Source organism: Mustela erminea, chromosome 7 (assembly GCF_009829155.1).
Source record: "Mustela erminea isolate mMusErm1 chromosome 7, mMusErm1.Pri, whole genome shotgun sequence".
Taxonomy (NCBI): Eukaryota; Metazoa; Chordata; class Mammalia; order Carnivora; family Mustelidae; genus Mustela; species Mustela erminea.
The window spans coordinates 34,977,099-34,993,206 of NC_045620.1; the positions used below are offsets into that span (position 1 = coordinate 34,977,099).

Sequence of the window (16,108 nt, forward strand, 5' to 3'; positions counted from 1 at the left end):
TCCTGGGTTTGAATCCCAGGCTGGTTCACCTACCCACTACGATCTTGGGTGTAACTGCTTTTCCATCTCTTAGTTTATTGTGAATAGGACAATCATGATCATTTTGGGAATCCTGAAAACCCGGCTTTATATAAAGGGAGATGGTTTGGTTTCACTGTAGCTTTGCTGGGGAAGCCTTATCTCAGCACTTAGGCTTAAATAGGTGGCTTACCCACTCACACAGCTCCATGTACCTATTCTTCACAGCCTACATCCACTTGCTGTCATTTAATTAGGGATAATGGTGTGCCTGGTGCCTGTTTTCCCTACTAGAGTAGAACCACCAGAGAAGGGATACTGTTAGCTTATTCGTTACGATGTGCCAGTGCCTGGCATACAGAAGGACTCAACAAATATTTGCTGATGGACTAAAATAACAAGCATGGTACATTTATTCATGACTAGCACCTAGGGTAAGAGCTCCATAGATGTTAGCATCTTCCCCTGCTCTTCCTCTCTTCCCCACCCTCTCTCTCCCTTGCCTTCATCTTCCATTCAAATGTGTTCCTTCTTGTAACCAGCTACCCTGCTTGGCAAACAGGGTCTTCCTGCTGCCTTCAAGCTTTCTCATGGTCCCATTCCATCCTCTACCGATATCAACTAGGTCTGTTGAGCTGCAATAGCAAAATACCCCAAACTGGGAGGTTTTTAAACAATTGCTGGTTCTTTCTCACGGGTCTGGAGTCTGGAATCCAAGATCAAGGCTCTAGCAGATTTGGTGTCTAGTGAGAACCTACTTCCCAGATGGCTATCTTTCCCCTAGAACCATGTTGGAAGGGAAGATGGAGCTCTTGCTGGCCTCTTCTAATAAAGGCACTAATTCCATTCACAAGATTCAACCCTCATGAGCTGGTCATCTCCCAAAGGCCCTACTTTCTAAAGCTATCTCTTTGAAGATTAGGAGTTCACCATATGGGTTTTGGAAGGACACATTTAGACCACAACACTGGATGGATATGTAGTCTCTTGACTAGATTCCTCACAGCTTTAACTCCCCCAGACTCTATCAAAACCCATTTACCCATCCATCCTGGTTGTTACTTTGGACTAATTTGGAAAATGCATCAAGTGATTAAGAAAAATCAATCAACGATAAAGGTTCAAAACACCTTGATGTGTTGTCTCTTTTGGAGAGTATAAGATAATTTTAAAAAACTCTTTAAGTGCTTTACAAAAGTGGACTAATAAATATAAGTCAGCTGATTTTAAACATCTGAGGACACCCCAAGCCAAAAATGTAAAGAATGAAAGGAATCCAGCTGTGGTTGACGACCCCTGCAATGGCCTCCCAATGTTTCATGCCTCTCAGTGTCCATAGCCCTGGGTGGGTCTCTCCCACATGACTCTGGGCCTGGATATGTAATTTGCTGTGGCCAACAGGACAAAAGAAACCATGACACAAGCATGAAATGATCTTGCACATTGGGGCTTGCCCACCTGCTGCTCTTGGAACCAGGAGCCAGCTTGGGAACAAGGCCAGTCCATCCTGCTGAGGATGACACACTTTGGTCCAGCCACCCATCAGCCCAACCAGGAATCGGTCCAGGTAGCAGAGCCACATAGCTGACTAGCAGCTATTTAGGAGGTGAGTCCAGTCAAAACCAGCAGAAGAACCATGCAGGTGAGCTAGGTCCAAAGTGCTGGCCTACAGAATCAGGACACACTAAATTATCTGTTGCTTTAAGTCATTACATAGTGGAGTACATTTTGGCACAGAAATGCTAAGAGCAAAGACTTGCTTATCATCCCCTATCTTGTATCTTCAGATACCCACCATTTTTCTTCTTCTACTTTAGCTGCTTCAAAGTCACAAGTAATAATGTTCAATCTGGGTCACTACATTAGCTGCTATACAATTCTATTAACTCAGAGGAATCTTAATTGTGATACTACTCTCTGGTTGGATATGGGCCTGTAATATGGCCAGGATATTATGCCAAGTAAGTAAGTGAGTCTACATACCATCTTTCAGTGTTATTTAGTGAAAACAAAAATAATTTGAAAATATAATTTGGTCATATGTTGGCTGAGTCCACCTGTTTTAATAAACTTTATGACCTTTTAAAAAAAAACAAGATAGCAATTATCATAGAAAAATCACATGAGATGAAGTGGGGTTTTTTGGTTTTGTTTTGTTTTGTTACATGAATTCACACATGAACAAGCACTGAAAATGCTAGGTCACATATTTTTAGAACCAGAATAGAAATGTTTTACTATTTCCTCCTGACTGTGAATGTCCCAGTGGTTGCCATGCCACTCAAATGAGAATGTAAAAAAGAAAATATCAATGAACGAATACTGTTCTTGTTCTAAAATAAGGCAGTTGTGGAGAGGAAATCTGTGGCTGAATTAATTTTCCTACACGGTACCCTGAGATACAACCATAATATAAATGGTTATAAATACAGCGAGACATATCTAGTAAGATTGAGTTGAAGAGTTAGAGCAAGAAACCAGAAAGGAAAATGAAAAAGTTCTACATTTTCAAGCAACGTTCCTGTGAAGCTCACACTTGACTAAAAAGAGAGAGACTCTCCATGGTGGATGGAGATATTTCATTAGTAATGGCCATTACTCTGAGAGCAATGAGGAATCTCACAGTCAGGTGAAAGAATCCTGAGGCTTTTTACACCATGAAGCAGAGAGATACAAGGAAGGAGGCCCTCCTAAAACCCAAGATCCGCTTGATAGATGGTCTCCTCTCTCTGAGAGGTCCGTGCTTAATCTGTCCCTGGCATAGTGCTCAAGGTTCATTGTGTCCGCTCGCACTTAAAACTCACAATAACCCGGGGCGCCTGGGTCGCTCAGGGGGTTAAAGCCTCTGCCTTTGGCTCAGGTCATGATCTCAGGGTCCTGGGATCGAGCCCCGCATCGGGCTCTCTGCTCAGTGGGGAGCCTACTTCCTCTTCTCTCTCTGCCTGCCTCTCTGCCTACTTGTGATCTCTCTCTATCAAATAAATAAATAAAATATTTAAAAAAAAAAACCCAAAACCTCAATAACCCTACGTTGGCAGTGGGACCAGGAGGGGAATGTTTCAAGACCACTGTCAGGTTCGATCTGCTGGGAGAACTCACAGCAACTTAGCATACTGTTCCACTCCAGCTGTGATTCATTACAGTGAACGTAGGCAAAGCATAATCGGCAAAGGGAAAAGGCACATGGACAAAGTCTGGGGGAAACCAGGCGTAAGCTTCCAGGGGTCCTCTCCCAGTGGACTCACACAGGACCTGATTAATTCCTCTAGCCATGAACTGTGACAATACATGAAAAAATGCTGTCTACCAAGGAAGCTTTTTTATAGACTCAGTGCCTGAGGATTTTATTCAGTATTAGTCACATAGGCACCCTTTGCCTGGGCCATGCCAAAATTTTAGCCTCCAGAAGAAAAGCAGGGGTTCAGCATAAACGGTATTGTTCGCATAAACAGTTCAGTCACAGTAAATCATTTTTTATCAGGGAAAGGTGGGAACCCTCCTGGAATCCGAGCTCCCAGATGCCACCCAAGGGCCAATCTTGCAAATCGGCTTTTCTAAGACATGCTCAAGCCTGCTATGTTAACTCTTCTCTGCGCAGGAGGTGTTATCATCATAGCTCCATGGAGGAAACAAAATCTGAGAAGTTAAGAAATGACAAAGCTGGAGGCTCAGAACCTCCCCACACATGCTTTTAATTACTACACAATTCAACGTTGTCCTGCACTAGCCTTCTTTACCGCATATCCCACCCCTGCTCTTCTTAGGAAACTTGGTCCCCTAGAGATATGCCTGGGTGGGGATGGTGAGCTCAAATAAGGGAACTAGGAGATTCTGGAAATCTGGGGATCCCCTTATGTCTCTCCAGAAAGACCCTTTTTCCTGACCAAGCAGGACTTTGTCACTGAGAAGGGGCCAAAGCACTGCTGGGAGCCAGGACAACCCCTCACACAGGAATAAAGACCCTTGCTGCTCAGCCTCCACATAAAGTAAGGGCACAGAACTCCTCATACTGCTCCTGAGCTCCAACAGACCTACTTCCAGAATGTTGTGGTAGCTACCATTCAGCACAGAAAATTCTGCTAATGGTGTTTATCTTTTAAAAAGCTCTATTTATGTGAGAGAATGGGGGCAGAAGAAGAGAGGGAATCTCAAGTAGATTCCCCTCTGAGCGTGGGCCAGATGCAGGGCTCAGTCTCACGACCCTGAGATCATGAACCGGGCCAAAATCGGGTGTCAGAATCTTAGCCAACTGAGCCACCCAGGCACCCCTGCTACGGGTTTTTAAATTAGGCATTTCCAGACTTTATATCTGCTATTTCCTAATTGCTTTGTTTCACTGTTAAACACACATGTGAACGCTTATCTGCTAGTTTGACTATGCATTAACCAAAGTGTGTTCCTGAGCACACCAGCTCTCTGAAAGGTGAAAACTGTGCAGGATGAAGGGTAGTTCCTTAGTGAAGTACATTTGGGGAAACGATGCGTTATATATATATTCTTTGTGGGACTTCTCTGCTACCGTGTAGTTTCATTCTTAGAGGAAGACTAAACAGATCCCAGAATCCGTATTTCCAAAAGTTTCTTGCAAAATTCAGAGCAAACTGCACTTCCATGATGGACGGTTTTGGCCAGCATGTGTTCTTGCCTGGAAGCTGAGTCGTGGAAGAAACTGAAGGAAATCCAAACTCCCAGACTCCAACGCAACACTCTGGCAGTTTCCCTGTCATCTCAGCCCATGAGCTGCTTTCAGCAACATCACAGCTCTCAGCCCCAGCTCAGTGCTGCATGCAGCACATGCCCGGGCTCAAAGCCCTCGTTATGTGGCATCTTGTACCTTCCATGACCAGAGATTCAAGGGACTAGTGAGCAAGAGAAGGGCACCTGGGATCCTTGGTGTCAGGCTCCCTGGTGTGGTAATACATCACCTCCCTGGGGACCAGAAAATGCTAAAATAGACTTAATATAGGACTAACTATGCCAGATGCTGTCCTGTCTGTATAAACTCAGGTATCCTCTTCATGGTAAGTTATGTTGTAAGGGCTATTGTTATTCTCACCATACAGATAAAGAAATGGAGTCTCAGTGGGGTTTAGTAGTGCCCAAGTTCACCCAGGTCGGTAGATGCTGAAATGGCATACAAGCCCAAGCAGTCCACATGCTCAGAACAGGCTCATCCATGCTGCTCTACACTTGCTGCCTTGAATACCAGACCGGTCCTCACTTCTACTACATGGCCTGTCCCGTGGCCCTGGCCTCCTGAGATGGAGCTGTCCTCTCTAAATGCATACTCCAGATTTGCTGAGCTTCTGGAATAGTTAGAATTACTAACTAAGGAGGCATTGGAAGAAGCCCTTTGAAAAATCAGTAGTCATAGTAGGTAACATGAAATGAGTATTTCCTGGAATCAGACATTGTCTAAGCTAAGCGGAACAGCCATTCTCTTAGATTCTCACAACTCTGTGCAGTATTATTTATTTTATAAGGGCAGGGATCGAAACTTTGGGAGGTTAAATCATGGGGTTTCCCATGGTACCAATATTAGCAGTGGCAGAAATGGAGAGAAATCCAAGTCTACCTAATTTCAAGACTTGGCCCTTCAGGGCCATGTCTGACTGTGTGATTGCAAGATCCTATTCCATTATCAATATGCAATTTACTGTCATTTAAAGTAAATTTTAGGCAAAACCAATAACTGTGTGTCTGGAACTAGCCTGGGGTGCACAGACAGGCTGGGAGACTCTCCCCAAACCCAGAGTGACATCACAAAGTGGCAGGGAATTTGGAGATAAACAATAAAAGTGCATGCCACCTTACATTACATTATAAGATGTAATAAGCAAAAATAAATGATTATTTACAAAGAAGCCATTATAAAAAGAAGAGAAAGGCAAGAAGAAATTTTGGGAAAACCCAACACTGGAATGGAAACAAAAGATAAGCATAATGTACGTCTTGGCTCATCAGTTAGCAAAGACAAAAATCACAAAATGTAAGGACCACTTACATATACAACCAAAAATAGCTGAAAAAACTATACTGGGAAAGGGAGAGAGGCAGACTATGTAATAAAGCTAAATTCTATCTACACAGCAGAAAATACAGGGATGGAGATACCTAAAATTGTTATAGCTACATACATATATCTTTGGCTCCGTATAAAAAAGCTGAGGGGCACCTGGCTGGCTCAGTCTGTAGAGCACACAACCGGATCACAGGGCTGTGAGTTCAAATCCCATGTTGGGGATAAAGATTACTTAAAAATAAAATCTTAAAAAAGAAAAAAAAAAAAAAGCCCAAACTGAAGAAATGTCATGGAGGCTTCTGGTAAGCAGAACTTGGGAGTTATCATGGGGGGAGGGGCAGGCAATCATTAGAGTTCTGGAGATTTTTGTAAACCACATGTGGTATATTTCTTTCCTACAATATCTTTGAACCAACAGAAAACACACCCTTGTCAAAATTAACATGTATCCAAATATACTCAAGTAAAATGTTAAAAATCCCTCCTTTGGGTTCATGTTCAGAAAAAGAGATTGATCTACATGGGTAGCAGAGTACACAAGGTGCTCCTAACCAGCTATCCATGAATGACTGAGGAAGTTGCTGGCTCTTGACAAGTATCACAGATGACACCTTGGGTTTCCAAATGGCTCCAGTGTACTCAGATTCCTGTCTTGCCTGAGAAGTGGCAGTTCATACAGGAGTGTTTGTTAAGGCGTTTTAATCCCAGTTGATTTCTAATCCTAGGCCCTTTTGCCCTTGTTTCTATTGTTCTACATTACTTCCTAAGGCTTTTGAGTGCCAGAAAAGCCTACTTAACTTTGTGGTGGCCATGTTCATTGAAAGTGGCGTGTAGCTTGGGAAAGAAGTTTGTCCTCTGATTTTTGAACTGCACACTTAGATGACGAGCAGATGGAGACACAGAAAGAAGCCATATCTGACATAAACTGGTATCCCCCATTTCTTGCCTCTCTCGGAAGTCTCTTAGCTCATACTGCCTGCGGCTCATGGCATATGCCTTGTATTGGTCAGGCTTCTTCCAAGAAACAGAACCAACAGGATTGACATAGATGTACAGAAGAGGAGATATATTATAGGAATTGGCTAATGTGGTTAAGTTGGCCAGAATGTCCCATGATCTGCTGTCTACAAGCTGGAGAAAGCTCTAGTGTCATTCTATCTGGGTCCATAGGTTTCAGAACCAGGGGCTTATACAATGGAAGTCCCAGTCTGAATCTGAAAACATAAGAACCAGTAGCACCAAGGCCCAAGGGCAGAAGATTGGATGTCTCAGCTCAAGCAGGGGGTGGGGGGTGGGGGCAGAGGGAATTCACTCTTCCTTTTGCTTTTTGTTCTGTTTGGGTCCTCAAGGAATTGGATGGCGCCCACCCACCTTGGGGAGGGTCATCTGCTATATTCAGTTTGCCAATTCAAATGCTAATCTCTTCCAGAAACAGCCTTACACACACACACACACACACACACACACACACACACACACACACACACACCCAGAGTTTACCAGTGATCTGGGCATCCCTTCCACCGGTTAGGTTGTCACGTAATATTAAATATCACCAGCATGAGGCAAGAATTTATAGGAACATTCTTGTTTTGGTGGGAAATGAAGTGACCTTACAGGTAGGTTTGAAAACTCTACCTGACTCAAACACGCTTACTGGCCCTGAAAATTGCCACTAACACTTGATTCTCCTGAATCTTTTTAGAGCAAGAAGTCAGTTTTGGGACCATGAATTCCATTTTCAACTTTCTTGCTCAAAGTTTAATTAGTTACATATATGTTTGTACAGCTTGAAAACATATATATTTTGAAATATATTTGAAAAATGCATATATATATATATATATTCAAGCTCTACAATTTAATAAGGAATGGTAGAAGCTATTAAAATCACCATGGCAATTTTATACTTTTTACAGTTTTTGCCATTCTTTATTAATTTGTAGAGCTTGACTATTCAGTAAGAATATTGGGAGTGGGAATATGAATGGGAAGTATCAGTACTTTCCAAAATGCTGGCATGCTTGTAAGGGTTTTGAATGGACTTTGGGCCAGAGGATATGAGTTCACAAGTTAACGCTTTTCCAGAGTATTCAAAATTATTGAAGATACTTGAGACACATGATACAATGTGGATGAATCTTGAAGACATGCTAATAAAATAAGCCAGACACATAGGTTCAAATACTGTAGGATTCCACTTACCTCAAGTACCTAAAGTAGTTCAATTCATGGGGGCAGAAAGTAGAACGGTGGTTGCCAAGGGCTGGGAGGACTTACTGTAATATGGCATACAGTTTCAGTTCGGGCAGATGGAAAGGTTCTGTAGATGGAGGGAGGTGATAGTTGACCAAGAATGTGCATAGACTTAATGCTACTGAGCTGGATGCTTAAAAATGGCTAAAAGGGTGAATTTTATGTTACATATTTTACAACACAGATAAATAAATATAAAAAATAATAGATTAGAGTATGAATATGTTCCAGGAGCTTTAATCTGGGAAAGTAGTTAGCAGAGAAGGGTCATGGTGGAGAGGGGATAGAGTAGGGACAAGAGGAGCAGAGTGGGAGCCAATCTATTAGATAATCTTCCATTCACATCTCCCCTCCCCATCAAAACGGTATTAGTCTAACCTTTGGCACTGCCAGCTACTTGGAGGTATGCTTCCAAGCCCTACAGCTGAAGTGAGAAGTCAATGGAATGACTGAACTCTTAAGGTTTTGAGCTAGACAGACAGCTGGCTCCTTAAAGAACACAGAATTTAGTATGGTGCCTTTAATGTACATCTCAAAAGTGATTCTTTCCTTGCTGGTTCCCTCATGAAGAGGATTTTCTTTTCTTAGCCTCAACGCTGTATTGAAGAGCTTGGTAAATGTAATAATGGGTATTTAAGGACTTCAGAAATACCTAGCTGGGTTCTGATAATTTCGGTTTAATGACTAGCCTGTCACTGGCAGAAGAAAGATGGCTGTTTGAGAAGCTGTACTGCAGAGGGGTTGGCACCAATGTATCTCCCTGTTGAGATGCCATTGCTCAGACACACCTCTGTCAGAGCCTCAGGATCAGGCTTTTATTCATGCTGCTTTTAGGTAAAATATAACATGGATCTCACATTTGTGATTCAGAGGAAAATAAAAACAAACTTGGGATGGGGTCAATCTATAAATAAACTTATTCTCTCAGACAAATTATTACGGCATCTAAAAAGACATAAATGACATTCTTTCCCTTCCTCAGATTCTTTTCTTACAGTGTCTCCTGGACATCACCCATGGGACAGTCACTATGTTCTGGCAGGGGCTTCTTCCTCCAGAAAAATTTCAGGACATGTTGGGTCGGTACAAAGATGATTCTTGTATCTGGTCCCCACTTTTATTGCACAGACACTTGTGATCCAGCAGCTCCACACTTCCAGCCTGCATTTCTGACCTCAGCCCTAAGCCAATGGCATCTGCCTTCTCAACAGCTGAAGCCCCTTTCTTCTCTTGGGGATTGGATTCTGGATTCCAGTTTCTATCCTTTGCATTTGAACTAGGCCCCCATACTGGACTCTTTGCTTCTTATCTGTCCTTCTCTACTATAGGACTCTCTTAGGCACATCCTACTGATTTGAGTTGTTTGAATTTCACCTATTTGCTGGCTCCTTCTCATCCAAGCTTCCTGATTCCACCCTGACTCTGGATTTAGTTAGATTTATCACATCCAGGCACCCAACTCCACACTGTCCGGACCATCAACATTGTGAGACCACTCTGGTCCAACACATCTCTCCATCTTGGCTTCAACTCATCCGTTTCATATTTCCGCCACCCAACATACAGGACTGACAAAAGGAGTCCTTTGAGGAAAACATTAAATTCTAATCATTTTTACAGTGTCCAGAATGATAACGTAATGCTAAAACAGTAGCAAGAAGACTACAATAGTTTATAGAAGAGCATCAACAGAGTAGCCACTCAAAAATTGCAGAAAAATATGTAAATGTTATGGTCAGAAGCTACTTTTTCACCATGGTCTTATCTCATACCACGAGTTAACTCGTTCTTTATGCTGATGATCTCAAACATCAAGACATAGCCCCAGCTCCTCTCCTAAGTTCCTGACTTATGCATCCAAATTCCCTCTTGGATTCTTTCTACTTTTGACATCTCCAAAACTCAAGTCACAAACTTCCTATTTGTTAAACTGCTGCCTTCTCTAGATAACTCAGTCCTAGTATACAGTACCACATGTATCAAATTGTTGAAGCTAATTCTGGGAATCTACTTTGACTTCCCCTACATCCTCTACAACCAGTCATCACCAATTCCTGCTCATTCTGCTCCCCAAATGTCCTCTACATCTGTACATCTCTTTAAATTCTCACTGCTTTAGTTTCCTACTGCTGCTGTTACAAAATGCGAGAGCTTAGCAGCTTAGACAACACAAATTCATTATCTTACAATTCTTGATGTCAAAAAGTCTAAAATGAGTCCCAGTGGGTGAAAGTCAAGGCATCAGCAGAGCTGTATCCTCTTCTAGAGGCTCTAAGGCAGAATCTATTTCTTTGCCTTTTCCAGCTCCCAGAGACCACCTGCAGCCCTTGGCTTTTAACTCTTTCCTCCATATTCAAAGCCAGCAATATTGTCTCTCTCTCTGACTGTTCTTTCCTCCACCTAACTCTCTTCTTCTGCTCTGTTCTTCCACTTTTAAGGACCCTTGTGAGTAACTGGGCCCATCTGGGTAATCTCCTTACCTTAAGGTCATTTTTTTTTTTAAGCATCCATAATTCCACCTGTAGCCCTAATTCCTCTTTGCAATGTCACCTAACATATTCACAGGTTTCAGGAATTAGCCCTTGGACATTACTTTGAAACATTACATTTCCAGGAAATTGCAAAGATAATAGAGAGAGGTTCCCTGTACCCTTCACTCCATTTCCACCCCTAGTCATGTAATTATTATATGATACCCAAACCAGGAATTTGACATTGGTGCAGTGTGCACGTAATAGAACAATATTGTATCACCCATATAGATTCATGAAACCACTAGTACAATCAAGATGCAGACCTGTTCCATCACTACAAACATCTCCTTCTTGCTCTCCCTTTTATAGTCACCTCTATCCCTTCACCCTTGTCAACCACTAATGTTTTCCTTGCCCATTAATTTGTAATGTTGAGGCTCTTCTATAAATGGCATTATAGAGTGTGTGACCATTTGAGCCCCATTTGGGCTTTTTTTGCTATCAGCATAATGAGATCTATCCAAATTATTCTGAGTATCAATAGTTCCTCTTTATTTCTGAGTAGTATTCCATGATATGGCACACCCCAGTGTGTTCGGCCATTTACTCTTAAGGGATTACTTGGTTGTGTCCAGTGTGGGGCTACCATAAATAAGGCTGGTATAGACAACAGTGCTCAGGTTTTTTATGGTCCAAAGACTTACTCATTTTTTGTATTGATCATTTGTTGAAATGACAATATTTTGGATTAGTTAAAATATATCAAGATCACTTTTGTTTTATGTTTTAAAATAAGGCTACTCGAACATTTAAAATTAAGATACTGGCCCATACAGGGGCGCCTGGGTGGCTCAGAGGTTTGGGCTGCTGCCTTCGGCTCGGGTCATGATCTCAGGGTCCTGGGATCGAGTCCCGCATCGGGCTCTCTGCTCCGCAGGAAGCCTGCTTCCCTCTTTCTCTCTCTCTCTCTCTGCCTGCCTCTCTGCCTACCTGTAATCTCTGTCTGTCAAATAAATAAATAAAATCTTAAAAAAAAAAATTAAAAAAAAAAAAAAAGATACTGGCCCATACATTAATCCTAGCAATGCCACTGATGTCTGTTTGCTTACAAATTATTGGGAATTATGAGTAGATTAGTTTATCAATTACCTTTTATTGTAGTAAAAAACCACCTAAAGGTTAGTGACTTAACCATTTATTCAGCTCCCGATATGGGGTTGATAATTGGGGCTGAGCTCAGATAGGTGGTTCTTTGGATCTTGGCTGTGCTGGCTCAAGTGTTCTGTAGTCAGCTGTGGGTTGGCTGGAGATTGACTCACCAAGGATGGCCACGTGGACCCTAATCTGTCAGCAGGACAGCATGGGTATGCTGTAGTGATGTCAGAGTTAGAAGGGACAGAAGTGAAGCCTTTTGAGACCGAGGCAAGAAACAGGCGCATGACTGGTTCCACTATATTCTATAACCGATGCAAGACCTGAGTCCAGTCCAGACTCAAGGCACTGGGAAACAGAGTCCACCTCTTCAAGAAAGGAGTTGCAAAGTCACATTACAAAGGGTGTGTGGTCACAGGGAGAGGCAGTGAAAGAGGACCAGGTCTAGAATCTATCACAATTAGTAACTGGGTGCTGGAAAATGTTTAAGAGTTGGCTCTGGGAAGGGGGCAAACAATCTGTGATTGCAATGTTTTGTCAGTTTCAGTGGTGCAAATATTCCCAACTGTGGTTGATTTCAAGCTACCAATATGACACCGCTGAATAAGGAATTTTTAAAAGAGGCGCACAATTGGCATCTTTTATGAAAATAAGCCCATGTAAGCAAGCTCCAGCGTAAATCTGGGAGTTGGCAGTGGAATGCTCCAATTTCTGGCACTGGCCTATTCAGGAAAGCACACCAAGATGCCTACCCTCTCTTACAGAGGCTGCTGCAGCAAGACACGTGTCCTGACAACAGATATAAAGGCCTCTACATTCCCATGTTGGATATAAAGATTTTAGAAGTCTCTGCCACAAAAATGAGGAGATACATGGTAGCTGGTTCACCGTCTAATTCTCAAACTTCCCAGGTGACCGAAAATAGGATTGTGTTTGCACATATACATGTGCTGGCTATCAAAATCAGATCTTCTATAAATCACACTTGGAAACACTGTCAACTTTAGCAACATTAAAGACTGCTTTTTTCCCTTCAGTCTCCAAGCTGATAAAATTTGATGCATTGGAATTTTACACTAAGCCAAAGAAACTTAATAACCTTAAGTAACCTTAATTATGCTTTATTTAGTTTGGTCCATATGGGTCACATCAACACTTCCCTAATTTTGCTTTTTCTCATCTGAGGGTCATATGTTGACACCATCTCCTGGTGAGAATATGGGCTTCACCTAGGCAAAGCAAATGGCCTGGTCTTATTTCCAAAAGTTAGTTATTATTATTCTAATAATAATATTCAAGTATTTGTTGAGCTCCCTGCTCAGTGGGAGCCTGCTTCTCCCTCTCCACTCCTTCTGCCTATGTTCCCTCTCTTGCTGTTTTCTCTCTGTCAGATAAATAAATAAAATCTTAAAAAAATATTCAAATATTTGAAAACCTCACAGAGCACTTGCTTGAGGCTATGGGAAGTGCAAGTTGGCAAGTTGCCCACTTCTAAAGCCTGGGATCATATAGATTTACAAATAGGGTATTGGATGTAAGAAACTCTTTCCTGTTGGAAAATATGGGTCAAAACATCAAGAAGGGTTTTCGCTGGTAGGAGTAAAGAATAGAGCCTCCTTCATAAATATACAAACCTGTAGAATTTCAGACAGGCTCTTAAAAATTTAAGCAGTTGGGTGTTACCGGGAACTAATGAATCGTTGAACAGTACATCAAAAACTAATGATGTACTATATGTTGGCTAACTGGACATAATAAAAAATTTTTTTTTAATTAAGCAATTGGAATTATTGACTATTGTTCTGTCTTCAAACCACCCAAAACTCTGAACATGAACTATATCCCTGATGGTGTGTCAGCTTTAAACTAAAGTTTCCATCCATAGAAACCCCTGCCCTGAGGTGTAACTGTTAGCTTCTGGCTCTCCTCCCCACATTTGCTTCTCCATGACTGCAAGCATGCCAAAGGGGAGGGGCAGGAATGGGCTTGGTGCAGGCAGCCCAAGTCAGACCAGCTGAGAGGTCCAATAATAGCAGCAAAAATAAGAACTAGCTTGTGGGAGCTTAACTCCCTTCTAAACCTAAAGATGCTCATTCCTGCTATCAGACCATTCCAGAGTATCTCACGTAATGCCTGTCACCTGTGGCTCTCACACCCCAGAGAGGCCAAGGACAATGCTGGGAATGGGGATAAAGGGAACCAGTGTTCTAAAGACTTTCAGAATTATACAACGATGAGGCAAAAATGATGCAAGCAAACTGTACAGCAAACGGACTGTGTGTACATGAGATTTGATCGGCATTCCGAGCTGACTAAATTGGTTACAAAGCAAGATTTTCTTGCCTTTCCCTTCTTTCTTGCCACAGTCCTCACTCCCTCTTTTGACAACCACCTTACTGAGCACCTGCCAAAGGTCAGGCACTGTTCTGGGTGCTGAAGACTCAATAGGGAGATGAAGATCTCTGCGACCCTAAGGGGCTCATCTCTCTCTCATCAGGAGAGAAAAACAACGAACACAGGTAACTTACTTAGTGTCGTAGAGGGTGATCAGACCAGGAGAGGAGACAGAAAGGCAGGGAAGGGGAGATAGTGAGTGATGGAAGAGGGGAGTAGAAATGCTCAATTGTGTGGTCATGGAAGAGAAGGGCTCCCTAGGAAGGTGCTATTTGGGCAAATATCTGAAGGCAGTAAAGGATGTAAACCAGAGGACTCTCTAGTATGAAGCAAACCAAATAAATGCACAGGCCTGGGTAGATGCACATGCCTGGTGTCATCCTGAAATAGCAAGGCGGCTAGTGAGTTGGAGAACGGTGAGCAAGGGGACAGAGAGACATGAGGACAGAGACGAAGGAGAATTCAGAGAGCAGACGGCAGGTCTTCAGATGAGGTCCCCAGACCTGCAGCCTCAGCAACAATGGCTAGTTTGTCAATAATGCAAAATTTGGCACCCCATGCCAGTCCCACTGGGCCAGCAACTCTGGAGGGGTGGGGTCCACAGGTCTGTGTTTGGTCAAGCCTTTTGGATGATATTCTGAGGCACACTCAAGTTTGAGAAGCAGTGACATAAGGCATCAGCTGCCCCTGTAGGACTTTGGTTTGTGGTTGTGTGTGTGTGCCTGTGTTTTCTGCTGAGTGGGATAGGAGGTGATCTGAATGTGGGGTGACTTGACTTGAAGAAGTACTTGATTTGGGTTATGATGTGATTATCTTACTGTAAGTTTTCCAGACATATTCATTTTCCTAGACCATGAATGACAGCATGGTGGGGAGAGGGTCATGTAAGACCTGCCTCTGTAGCATGGCCTCCTTGGGCCTCCCTTTTGCCTCTGCGAACAGTAGCTGGTCCTGGAAGAGAGGATGCCCATCCTATACCAATACACTGCAACAAAAGCCTGGGTTTATCTGCAGATGTCCTTCCCTGTGACGGCTGAGTCACTGTAGCAGAGAAGTTTTTCTTTCCATGGTACTTTGAGATTTAGCATAGTTTGATTTCTGCCTGATGAGGAACAATTTGTTGACTCACAGCAAAATATTGGCAGTGGAGTGTATCATGCCCTGGGTATTAAGAGCAACCATATTTCTTACTGTAATCACTCCTTGGTCATTCCTTTTTAAGATAACATGGCGGTGATAGTCCATGTGATTTTGGGGATGCTGGTATGGAATGACAGTACTATAGAGAAGAGCACCTTAAATGTTAAGAACCACCACCAAATGCCTTATAATGTGCATGGATGTCGCAAGGTCCCCCTTCTGTAGCGTGGAGCTCACTCTAGAAAGTGTGCGCCCAGCTTGGGACTGCAGGCCCTCAGCTCCCTTTGTAGTCAGGTATTGTTACGTGATTTGGCCCAGCCAATGGAATAGGTGCAGAAGTCAAGTCAGTCAGATCCGTTTCAGGGCTTTCAAGTTGGCTGGAGGCAGGGAGAGATGAAGTGCAAGAAGGTGGTAAATCTGAAGACACATGGAGACCTGGGTCCCTGGACCATTGCATGGAAGAGACCCACCTGCGACCAGAAGCAGCTGCACTGCCCTTCAAGCTAGAGAGAAATAAAACTCACAGATGAGCTAAGCTTCACTGTTCTAACAGCAAGCATGACGCTAACATATGCATCATTTTTTTTTTCCTGATATCAACACTATGCTGTCAGGGAATAGCATTAGCCTCCTATCAAACAGGGAAGAGCTG

At 42.8% G+C, this 16,108-nt stretch overlaps 1 protein-coding gene across 4 annotated transcripts in view; it reads right to left on the bottom strand.

The window, feature by feature from the left end:
- Positions 1–16,108, bottom strand: part of PAK5 (p21 (RAC1) activated kinase 5) — a 291,608-nt gene that overhangs the window by 104,689 nt on the left and 170,811 nt on the right. Inside the window, exons 1-2 of one of the 4 annotated variants that reach the window (XM_032351405.1) lie at positions 11,862–11,865; positions 1,814–1,820 (exon numbers count right to left, since the gene is read on the bottom strand). The exons of the other annotated variants lie outside the window; for them this stretch is intronic. Of the exons in view, the coding sequence (XP_032207296.1) occupies positions 1,814–1,816 (3 nt within the window). The 5' untranslated portion in view covers positions 1,817–1,820; positions 11,862–11,865. Of the gene's footprint in view, positions 1–1,813; positions 1,821–11,861; positions 11,866–16,108 lie in introns of those variants that run through there. 4 annotated transcript variants of the gene reach the window in all.